Source organism: Drosophila novamexicana, unplaced genomic scaffold (assembly GCF_003285875.2).
Source record: "Drosophila novamexicana strain 15010-1031.04,08,12 unplaced genomic scaffold, DnovRS2.1 tig00000008-arrow-pilon, whole genome shotgun sequence".
NCBI lineage: Eukaryota > Metazoa > Arthropoda > Insecta > Diptera > Drosophilidae > Drosophila > Drosophila novamexicana.
Window position 1 is genome coordinate 5,865,877 of NW_020824765.1, and position 10,243 is coordinate 5,876,119.

A 10,243-nucleotide genomic window follows, 5' to 3' on the forward strand; every position below is an offset into this window, starting at 1 on the left:
GCATCGACCGATCAATAGAGTCTTATTGAATGAGACTAGGAGACTAGACTGAGCTATTTATTTATTTTATATTTCTACACTCTGAAATTTTTGTTTATTTAAGAACTATGTACAGGGTAGCAACTAGTCGAGTCCATGCGTGTATCGTGCGTTTTTACTTGCGTAAAGTATCGATATATTTAACATCCCTCGCAGCGAGCCCTATCTACTTCTTGTATACTACTCCAACGAAAACGAAAACAAATAGTTTCTTATCACATTGAATTTAAGTTTAGTCATCCGAATATCTACCACGGCTAATTATGTGATATATACACAAAAATCGCAACCCAAAGACTCGCGCGCGAATTCCGAAAATATGAGTAACGGCGAGAATAAGTCAAAATCACGAAGCCAAAACCAAGGCCAAGGTGCTGCTGATGGCAGTGCGAGTGGGAGTCAAGCAGCGCCCACGGCCATCGGGTCCACAGAGCGGAATCGACCCAGCACTGCAGCCAGCCAGGGAATGTTAGCTGCCGGCAGCACAGAACAGAGTATGTACATTTTGGATACTGGAAGATTGGGCCAAATCTTAGCACATTGGCCAAATGCCCTTTACTAATTCCTGGCTTTAACCCATCCAGGCAGTGCAGCAACATCCGCCTCTAAGGAGAAGCGCAGCTGGTTCCATTCGCTGACCAGGCGCAAGAAGTCGGATTCAGCGCTGGCCAGCTCGAGCTCAACAGTTGCCGCCGGCGCGCATTCAGTGCAGCTGCAAAACAACAACAACGAGCCGATCGCTGGAGCCACAGAGGCTAGCTCCAGCACGGCGGCATCCGTTAGCAACAGCAGCAGCCTGGGTGGCGCTCTGCGCAAGCGTAAGGATAAGAAGAACATGTTCTCGCGTATACGCAAGAAGATGGGGCTGGGCCTGAGCGCCCTGCGCAACTGGCACTCCATGGGCGATGATTGCGATTGCGATGGCGGCACCACAGATGCCATGTACGAGTTTCTGGCGCCGCCTATACGCGTGGAGCCCTCATTGCCATTTACGCATGACTACAAGCGTTTCATACGAAAAAAGTGGATGGAGCGACAGGATGCGCCAAATGAGGTCATGTACAAGGCCTGCCTGGAAATGCTCAAGTATGTGCAAACGTGTTCCAGCAATGACTCATTTACCTGATGACGAATTGTCTTTCTTCCTTTCTTTCAATATTTCCTTGTTGTTGCAGTCAAGTTTGGTACTGGGGCGAGATTTCGCGACGCGATTCCCAGCGCCAGCTGAGCGATAAGCCCACCGGCTCGTTTTTGGTACGGGATTCGGAAACGAGCGGCTCACAATTTACGCTCAGCTTTCGCATTGTGAACGTCACGCTGCATTATCGTCTGGAGTATCGTGATGAGTTTTGGCACTTTGAGGAATTGAAATACGAGTCGATTGTGGATATGATTAAGGACATTCTGCATCGCTGCACAAACGATAATTTCGTGTGCTTTGTCAAGGTGCCGAACGAAATGCAGCCCCCATTTCCAGTGATACTCAAGTATCCATTAAGTCGTTACTTAAACATGCCCAAGCTGCAGGATCTGTGCCGGCGTGTATTGCAGAGCCAAATGACCGTCGCTGAGCTGGCCCAGCTGCCAGTGCCAGCCCAAATGCTGGAGTATCTGTCCGTTGAGCGTGAATTGGTATTCCAAAGCTAGGCGCATGGCCAGTGCCTGGTATTAGCTTTAAATCCTAGTGAAGAGCACAGTCTAAGAAACCAAAGAGGTTAAGAGGCAGCTACACAGTTAACGGCACTGCCAGAAGTTATATATATATATATCTATATACTATAGATTGAATTGGAATTGCTCGATCCGGATCTTAATCTTGAGAGCAAACACACACACAGGCCATAGCAAAAGCGACGAGTGTTTCAATGCATTTGTACACACACACACACTAACACACACACACATACACAATTGAACACGCACAAACGAAAAATTGATACTATATAGTATATACATATATATGTGCATATTTATATATATGCATGTTTTTAATCTATAACTGTAATAAGTATATTTGTATTCATATATACTTACATATAGAATACACATATGTTATTGGCCAAAATTAGTCTATTATCTCGTTTTCCATTGGTCTTGGTCAAAGTCTGTACACCTAATTGATATTAATACTAATTTGTATTACATATGCAATATGTATGTGAAGCTCCCTAAAAAACAAAGTATTTGTATACATCAACTCAAGATATTTGTGTTATATATATGTATGTATATATATACACGATGCATTTGATTCCTAATGTCAAACTAACTTTTGCTATTATACTAAATATACGTATATAGATCACTTAAACTGGGCAGCAAATGTTTAACTATTGTTACAACGTGTATTGACATTTATTTAACACAAACAGTATATATAATTTATGTTTGAATATATTTTATCGAAATAAAATTAAATTAAACTATATTATGTGTGTACCTATAATTAACTGAGCTCATCCAAATCCAAACTATCCTCGCTGCTACTATTTACGTCCAGTATTTCCTGCGGTTGGCATTCCGACTCCTCATCCGGTCGCTCCATGTGCGCGTATATGCGATAGGCCTTAAACTGACCCACCTTTTGGCCATTGACGTAGTTGAAGCTATAGTAACAGGTGCGACATAGATATGAGGGATCATGCAATTGCCTGCGAGAATGCTCCACAATGAAATGATAACCACGCAGTCCGCACATGTAGCAGGCACGTCTATTGAAGGTGTTGAAGGCGCGCAAAAAGGGATATAGACTGCGATCGAGATATTTGCTGTGAGGTCTCAATACTTCCACCTGGGAGAAGACAAACAAGTGCTCGCAGTTGCCATGATGCAGATATTGCATTGGTGCACCCAGGCTAACAGTAAGATCTATGAAACGTGTTGTCTCCATGGAAGCCACCGTAAACTCTTCATCCTGTACGCCCTGTGCGGTGCGTGCCCAATTAAGCACCGTTTGGGAGTAGTCACAATTGTTGGGATTGCGTGTATCATTATAGAATGTACCATTTATAAAGAAGTAGCCCGGGTTTGTCTCCAGCACAGGCAGAGGAGCTTCGGGCTCCTTGCTAATATCCACGAATCGCTTGCCATTACATATGCAGGAGATTTTGTCGCGTAGCTCGCTCAGATAATTGCTTCCCAGGCAGATGAACTCTTCGGCAAAAACGGGTCGCTCCAGCTTAAAGCCACGATGTGCCGCACGCGGTGGCCTATAAAAACGCACTGTTAACTCCAGCTCGAATTGTTCAAGCGTCCACAACATGGAAAAGTCGCCGTTGCCAGATGATTCGGCAATCAGACGGTGACTATATTGTGTGCGCGTAAAGGGATTCCGTCGAGATTTGGCCTTATGCTCGTTTATGGCTGTGTATGTCTTGGGCACATATTGATCCATTTGTGGCTTTGTCACGTTGGGACGTTGTATTTCGGCGCCTGGCTCGAAGGGGTTGACCACGTTGTCGTCCGGTGCGCTAAGCAACGCCAAGGAGCAACTGGCTGCCACATCCGGCGAAACGGGTGGTTTGGGCACAAAATAGAAGGGGTCATTTTTTAAGGGTTTCTCAGCTGGATTGGCTAGTTTCTGGGAATATTCATCAAGGAATTGACGGAGGTTTATAGATGGTTGTGGTGGCTCGAGCACGTTTTCCATGTTGCTGCAAGAAATATAACAATGATTATTGACAGGAAGATTTTCTTTACAGTAGAGATGGACGCGTGTTAGGCACGATTATGCTTTGGCACACGTTCCATCACTGATAAAAACGTACGTGAGGGGGGGAGGGGGGGGGTTTACTAGTCGTCAGCAAATAGTTCTATCGCTTCCTTGTAGGTTATATTCAGCTTTAGGGTTTGTGGCTTTGTTTCAGCTTGTTGGGGTTCCTCTTCTGGTTTGATATCCTGTGGCAGGCCCTCAATATAAACCCGGTCGAAACTGATGACTTTATCGGATTTATTCACGTATTTATATTGCTGTCGGCAAACTGGCTCATAAAGTGGATCTCCGAATACGCTGTTGGTGTCTTTTTCGAAGAACACATTGGTGCCCATTGCCATATCATACGAGCCTGCAAGAGTGCAATTGTTAATAGTCATATTAAGTTTGCTGTTATCCACATGCTGCACCTTTGAAAATGTTGCCATTGATCTCGGCCATGGGCGTGTCGCTCTCAATGGCAATTATACGTATGGCAGCATCCTCGTGCTTCAGTTGATGCGGTGCCAGATGGTTTTTAAAGTCAGCATACACCAAATATTCGGTCTCTTCGTATTCCGAGTCAGAATCGCTCATGGTAATAGAAGCTGAGTACGAATATGTCAATCTAATGCAGACTATCGGTAATCGATAACTTTCAAGCTAAACGATAATTTCACAGTATCGTCTCTAAAACCGAGGCGAATATATTTTCGCTGCGTTTTTTTGCGTTGACAAAATTTGTTTCTGTGAAAAAAGTGTCGGACTGTTGTAAATACAGAAATATTAGTAAATTTTGTTGCTGCTGTTAGTGCCAGAAAGTGTGCAGTAGAATATATCAAAAAACAGCTCAAGCGCAAATTAACCAAATTAATATTAAGACACACTTTCGTTAGTTGGTAGCGTGTGGATTATCATTAGACAGCGGCCATTTTGAGCGAACGCAGAAACGTCAGCAGCAGCGCCTTGCCTTGTATTTTGACGTAAGTGCTGGTAAAATAATAACTCGATGCGTGTAAATGTGTACTCTCATCAATGTATGGTGCATATAATTTGCAACGCATTTATTGATGATTAATGTGCAAAAAATAGCGCCAAATTAAGACACGTACATTTTTATCAGACCCTACGCTCTTTGAGCATGCCTTATTAATCGAATTTTTGGCGTGCTCTTCCATCAAACACGTTCTCTTTACAGTGAATCACGATAACGATAAGTACCGCAGTGCCGCAATAAGCTTTTACGCGACAAAAGTTAAGCTTAGTAAACATAAAAAAAAAACACCAAAGTTCAAAACAGTCAAACGACAAATCAATAAAAGCAATATAATGGCCGATGAAGATATTACTTTAAACGAGGATCAGCTCTTGGAGTCGCTGGAGGAGACAAACGGCGAACAGGAGACTGAAATTGTGACTGAAACAGAGGTAAGTGTGAGAAGCCAAACGAAACCAGTTTCCATTTCGCCTTGAATGCAAAAGCACACTGAAATTCGCGAAAAAGCTTTTTTTTATGCGCAAAGCTCGCGACACAAAGCGGCAGCCATTTTCGAAGCGTCGTCTCTCAATCACAATTCCAGTCGGCTAAAACAACGCATTCTGGGCATAGCTTTGCATAACTTAATAATAATAAATAAATAACCAAAATTTTCAAATTTCAATTGATTACTTAAGGAGGAGGGCAGCATGCAGATCGATCCCGAGCTGGAGGCCATTAAGGCACGCGTCAAAGAGATGGAGGAGGAGGCTGAAAAAATAAAGCAAATGCAATCAGAGGTAGACAAACAAATGGCAGGCGGTTCAACAACCGGTTTGGCCACGGTGCCGCTTTCACTTGAAGAGAAACAGGAGATTGACACAAGGTCCGTGTATGTGGGCAATGTGGACTATGGTGCATCTGCCGAGGAGCTGGAGGCACATTTTCATGGTTGCGGCACCATAAATCGTGTTACCATACTATGCAATAAGGCTGACGGACATCCCAAGGGTTTTGCCTACATTGAGTTTGGCTCCAAGGAGTACGTGGAAACGGCACTGGCCATGAACGAAACCCTCTTCCGAGGACGTCAAATAAAGGTGCATCCAATTAATGTCCCATAATCCATTGTCCATGTGAACTAACTCTTCATGTTTGCTCTCATGCAGGTCATGTCGAAGCGTACCAACCGACCGGGACTCTCCACAACAAATCGCTTCGCGCGTGGCAGCTTCCGCGGCCGAGGAGCACGCGTGTCCCGTGCCTGCTGTCACTCCACTTTCCGTGGCGCTCGACGCGCAATGTAAGGCAGCTAGCATAGATTTGCAATTCCTGTTGGTGCTTGGCTAATTCCGGTCTGTCTTTCGTTTCAGAAGAGGTTACCGCGGCCGCGCCAATTATTATGCGCCGTATTGATTATTGTGTTCTTAATTTTATAGTAAGGTAAGTTGACTGAACAAAACCATAAATAGTCTGCGGGCATATGCCTTGTGAGATACATTTGATATTTAACATAGCGTATGCCCATTGTGCAAAGCCCATTTGTATATAATCAATCAGTCCGCTTCCATTGCCAAAGTGCAGTAAAAAACCCAATTGTATCGATTTAAAACCGTCAGACTGTGATTTAGTTTTAACTCACGTATAATGCACACGGACGCTTTTGCTGTAAAAGCTTCATGTTTGGGGTATACGAGAGAGCCTGTGCACATAGAGAAAGTCCACTAATACTTGTACATTTTAACTCATACACTTGTATACGTGCTTGTCAACAACAATCCGTACTTTTGGCCATGTGCCTTTTCCGTCTGTCTATATATCTAAAACCAAGAACGGGGCACTTCAATAACAGCTATTTAATTTTATTTTTAACACATTTCTTTAATCCAATCAATATTTGATTTCAGATTTTTTTAATATATAATTTCAAAAAACATTTTATTGCCAAAACTTCTTTGCTAATAAATACAAAAATAAAAAAGAATGCAAGAGTACGCCAACAAAAAAATATATGCATAGAAATAATATTTAAAAAAAAATCAACTGCACCAACGAAAAAAATTTCTAAAAAAAGGCGCAAAAAAGATGAAACCAATAAAATGAAAATCAACAAGGAAAAGATTTAAAAAAAAAACGTACTTGGCTATAATGTTTTTTGAAGCACCCAACACCACAAACACCCCCTTATCACACTTTTTAATTTTTCAAAATAAAAATAAAAAAAAAATAATTATATATATTTATATATATAAACTGCAAAACTTAAAAAAAGATGACAAAACAGTTGGTAAAAAATATATGTATAAAAAAGAAGACAAACAAAAGCAGCATAAAAAATAAAACAAAGAAAAGAAGTTCTAAAGATGGCAAAAATAAAAGAGGATAAAAAGATATATAAAAAAATTTTGAAAAAAGAACAGACAAGGAAAAGATGAAAACACCACAAAATAAAAAAAATATATATATATATAATAAAAAAGAAAAGAAATCCCAAGATAATTTTAAAATCTTGTTCATGTATTCGAAAAAAAGTAACATATATACATAATAGTATACAAGAAAATTGATAATATCGAAAAGATGAAGAAATATAAACGAATTAAACAACTTTTCTATGCCTTTCCTTTGGGTGGGACAAGGTTGGGAGAGAGAGAGAGAGCGCGCGAGAGAGAAAGAGAGGGAGCTGGCGGCGAGGCAACAATTGAATTCCGAGTTCCCGGCATTATTTATGGTTTGCATAACTAAGCATTATATAATATATATATATATTTCAACTATATAGCATGTGTTTCCCAAACAGAAAATTCAAAATAAACTAAACTTGGCATTAACGCACGCTATTATACGGGTTTTATTTCAATTAAACAAAGTGCAGGAATCCAAAAAATTAATGCAACATTTCAAATGCTGATCCTCGATTGCTCGACGGGATGCCAGATGGACAACGCTTAGTTCTTCTTCTGGATGGCAGCCTGTACCAGTGGCAGGTTCTTGCTCAGGAAACACTTGAAGCCGCGATAGGCCCAGGCGTTGGGTGTCGACTTCTGTTCATTCTTGTCGGCGCACTTCTCGATGTCAGCCTTCAGGAGGGTCTTGTCCTCACGTCCCTGGCCCAGCTGGGCGACCAGGTTATCAACCTTGAAGCCCTTGGTATCCTCGAACAGATCGAATTTGTTGAAAATGCATTTGATATAGCTGCGTGTGATCTCATCATCGGGATACTCGAAAGTCTTGTATTTGGCAACCAGCGCCTCGGTCACCTTGTTGGACTCGGCGCACTCCTTGCGCACCTTCTGCAGATCCTCGGCGGTGCGGACCTTGTACTCGCCAGCGGAGGCCTGCACAACGTGTTTAGGATTAGAGTGTAACCAAATGCTGGCTCCAGGCTATCAAGCCACACTTACCAGGCCAATCAAGGCGCACAGGAGAATGGCAACGGCGTTCTTCATAATTGCAGGATTAGTTTTTTTTTTTTTTAGTTTATATTGAAATCAGGCAACTTGCTTTGCTGTGTATGGCACCGGAGTGAAAACTAATGACTGACTACCGTGGTGCTCTGGCTTTTATACCTTTCATTTGGGGGCATGCTTCGGCCGGAGCCGACGCGAGTCGCGGCCAGACGGGGGCGGACGGGGGCCGCACATCGGCTTCAATTGAGTCGCCGTTTTGTTCGCTACGTGCAATTTAAATTTGATATGGAAAATTTAACTCGCCTTTAAAGTCGTACTTTTATTTTTTTTTTAAGTACTTAACTAAGGCACAGATTAATTTAAGTTATTTGTTTTTTTGATTCTGGCACATATGTAAATATATTTTACAGCATTCTCTGTAAAGCACTTGGAATCGTAATTTTTTTGTTATTGCGCTTGGAATAAATTGTCCATTAGCTTGACCTTTGCCATGCCATTATTATAATCAGCCAAATCGGCGGCTATCTCATCGAGGAGCATCAGAATCCCAGTCTGAAGAGCTGGATAAACCAAAATCTTGCACTTTCGATAGGTAAAAACATGTTTATATAATAATTGGAAATCTTCAAGTAAACAATTTCATTTTTAGCCAGTTCTGAACCAAGGTCTGATCCAGGAAAGCCAGAAAAAATACGAGAACTAACTGAGGTGCTCATGGATCTACAATAGGCACCTAATAGGTCCTCGTGGCAAATAACAGAATGCCTTTAGACTTCACTGTTCCGGCACAATTAGATACTACAACATCTCCAGCCTTGGTTTCTCTGGCTACTATAACATTCCGTCTTAATCCCTGGCACGTTCGTCTTGTCTGGTCAGCTTGTCCCTTCAGAGAGTACTCCTGCTGTCACGATCCGAATCTTAGCTATGCGTCTTTGAAGTGATCCCAGCAAGCGAATATTTTTATGTACATTAAGACTATGACTTATTAATTATTATAAATAATTTCAACTAGAACAATCATAGTTATTCATAACCAATTAAAATGCTATACAACATGTGTTTGGATTTTGAAAAACAAAATTCCACTTTCGCTTAGCACTAAGCTGATAATAGACTGCGAGCTAAACACATTTACAAGCCAGATATCAGGTTAGCTATATGCTCGCTCAATAGGGAAAGCAGGAAAGACTTCTATTGTATATAGAGACACTTAAATCAAAAATAAGCTCAGCAGGATTTCAAGTGGATCCCTCACTGCTGTTACTCGGAGCAGGACAAGGGCAGAGGAAGTTTCAACGTGTCTCTTCATTTGTAGCTGCGTCTCTGATAATGCACGCCTATTAGTGGGCACTTAAGCCGTAGCACTCCCTAGTCTGTGCCGCTTTGTATGCTGATGAAGATGATCATGAACATGATGATGATGATGATCATGCTGCTGCTGCTGCTGGTGCAGCTGTTGGTTGGCTGGGCTGCTGTGATTTAAATGAGCATTAATTGAATTGGCAAAAATTACGTTGACAAATACATGCCCTCATGCCTCTGCTGAGCGTACATTTGATTTGATTGTGCGGCTCGGCTGTTTGTCCATAATCGCAGATTTCTACTCGAATGTTCTCATATTTATTTATGCATGCTAGACGACAAAGGCGACAAGCAAGCCACAACAATTGTATCTATGAACAAACACATTTGAAAATTTTCCACTGCAACTTGAGTTCATGTTTTATTCGACAAATTGTCGCCTGATCTCTGTTGTTGTTGTTGTTGTTGTGACTAAAGCCAGATTAGAAGTCCATCCAGATGAGATTCAGTCCGCAAACCGATTTAAGCCGAAGTGGTTTGAACCAGCAACCAGCTTGACTGAGCCAAACCTTCCACCGAAGCCGGAAAATATATAAAACTCAACGTAGAGTTGAAAGTTTATAGGCTTAACAATATATCGAATATAAATATAAAATTAAATTACAAATTTAAAAATTAAAACGAAACATTCTTGAACTCTTCATAAACATTCAAAATAAAAAGCAAAATGATTTTCCATTTACATATATGGATTTATAAAGTTTGTCTTCAAGCATTTGATTTTTTATTGAAACATTATATATTCGTTCTTTCTTTTTTTTA

At 41.4% G+C, this 10,243-nt stretch overlaps 5 protein-coding genes across 6 annotated transcripts; 2 read left to right on the forward strand and 3 right to left on the reverse strand.

Annotated features, from left to right (window-relative positions):
* Nucleotides 1–205: 205 nt before the first annotated feature.
* On the forward strand, nt 206–2,246 carry LOC115765017. Its single transcript, XM_030708374.1, has 3 exons — nt 206–533; nt 624–1,125; nt 1,215–2,246. The coding sequence occupies exons 1-3, from the start codon at nt 359–361 to the stop codon at nt 1,684–1,686; spliced, it is 1,149 nt and encodes a 382-aa protein (XP_030564234.1). The 5' UTR covers nt 206–358; the 3' UTR covers nt 1,687–2,246.
* A 139-nt stretch (nt 2,247–2,385) lies between these two features.
* LOC115765008 (snRNA-activating protein complex subunit 3) lies at nt 2,386–3,873 on the reverse strand. The gene is made up of 2 exons (XM_030708362.1): nt 3,807–3,873; nt 2,386–3,692 (listed from the first exon to the last, which is right to left on the reverse strand). Exon 2 carries the CDS (start codon nt 3,686–3,688, stop codon nt 2,486–2,488), a length of 1,203 nt encoding a protein of 400 aa, XP_030564222.1. The 5' UTR covers nt 3,689–3,692; nt 3,807–3,873; the 3' UTR covers nt 2,386–2,485.
* On the reverse strand, nt 3,650–4,349 carry LOC115765037. The gene is made up of 3 exons (XM_030708408.1): nt 4,162–4,349; nt 3,807–4,103; nt 3,650–3,692 (listed from the first exon to the last, which is right to left on the reverse strand). The coding sequence occupies exons 1-2, from the start codon at nt 4,325–4,327 to the stop codon at nt 3,832–3,834; spliced, it is 438 nt and encodes a 145-aa protein (XP_030564268.1). The 5' UTR covers nt 4,328–4,349; the 3' UTR covers nt 3,650–3,692; nt 3,807–3,831.
* Nucleotides 4,350–4,489: 140 nt separating this feature from the next.
* Nucleotides 4,490–6,648, forward strand: LOC115765025 (polyadenylate-binding protein 2). 2 transcript variants are annotated; one of them, XM_030708388.1, is made up of 6 exons: nt 4,490–4,713; nt 4,929–5,158; nt 5,405–5,806; nt 5,876–6,009; nt 6,080–6,149; nt 6,614–6,648. In XM_030708388.1, the coding sequence occupies exons 2-5, from the start codon at nt 5,060–5,062 to the stop codon at nt 6,120–6,122; spliced, it is 678 nt and encodes a 225-aa protein (XP_030564248.1). In that variant the 5' UTR covers nt 4,490–4,713; nt 4,929–5,059; the 3' UTR covers nt 6,123–6,149; nt 6,614–6,648. The 2 variants fall into 2 exon arrangements, with proteins under 2 accessions (XP_030564248.1, XP_030564256.1); XM_030708396.1 differs by having other exon boundaries at nt 6,083–6,149.
* Nucleotides 6,649–7,542: 894 nt separating this feature from the next.
* On the reverse strand, nt 7,543–8,234 carry LOC115762142 (general odorant-binding protein 99a). The gene is made up of 2 exons (XM_030704256.1): nt 8,111–8,234; nt 7,543–8,044 (listed from the first exon to the last, which is right to left on the reverse strand). The coding sequence occupies exons 1-2, from the start codon at nt 8,153–8,155 to the stop codon at nt 7,655–7,657; spliced, it is 435 nt and encodes a 144-aa protein (XP_030560116.1). The 5' UTR covers nt 8,156–8,234; the 3' UTR covers nt 7,543–7,654.
* Nucleotides 8,235–10,243: the final 2,009 nt, after the last annotated feature.

Bases quoted from the DNA above. Each gene is read 5' to 3' on its own strand.
- LOC115765037 (XM_030708408.1), bottom strand. From the start codon at position 4,327: ATGAGCGATTCTGACTCGGAATACGAAGAGACCGAATATTTGGTGTAT. The intron at 4,104-4,161 runs GTGCAGCATGTG...GCACTCTTGCAG, and splicing joins CAATGGCAACATTTTCAAAG to GCTCGTATGATATGGCAATG.
- LOC115765025 (XM_030708388.1), top strand. From the start codon at position 5,060: ATGGCCGATGAAGATATTACTTTAAACGAGGATCAGCTCTTGGAGTCG. The intron at 5,807-5,875 runs GTGCATCCAATT...GCTCTCATGCAG, and splicing joins TCCGAGGACGTCAAATAAAG to GTCATGTCGAAGCGTACCAA. The intron at 6,010-6,079 runs GTAAGGCAGCTA...CTTTCGTTTCAG, and splicing joins CGTGGCGCTCGACGCGCAAT to AAGAGGTTACCGCGGCCGCG.
- LOC115765008 (XM_030708362.1), bottom strand. From the start codon at position 3,688: ATGGAAAACGTGCTCGAGCCACCACAACCATCTATAAACCTCCGTCAA.
- LOC115765017 (XM_030708374.1), top strand. From the start codon at position 359: ATGAGTAACGGCGAGAATAAGTCAAAATCACGAAGCCAAAACCAAGGC. The intron at 534-623 runs GTATGTACATTT...TAACCCATCCAG, and splicing joins TGCCGGCAGCACAGAACAGA to GCAGTGCAGCAACATCCGCC. The intron at 1,126-1,214 runs GTATGTGCAAAC...TTGTTGTTGCAG, and splicing joins GCCTGCCTGGAAATGCTCAA to TCAAGTTTGGTACTGGGGCG.
- LOC115762142 (XM_030704256.1), bottom strand. From the start codon at position 8,155: ATGAAGAACGCCGTTGCCATTCTCCTGTGCGCCTTGATTGGCCTG. The intron at 8,045-8,110 runs GTAAGTGTGGCT...CACGTTGTGCAG, and splicing joins TGTGCGCCTTGATTGGCCTG to GCCTCCGCTGGCGAGTACAA.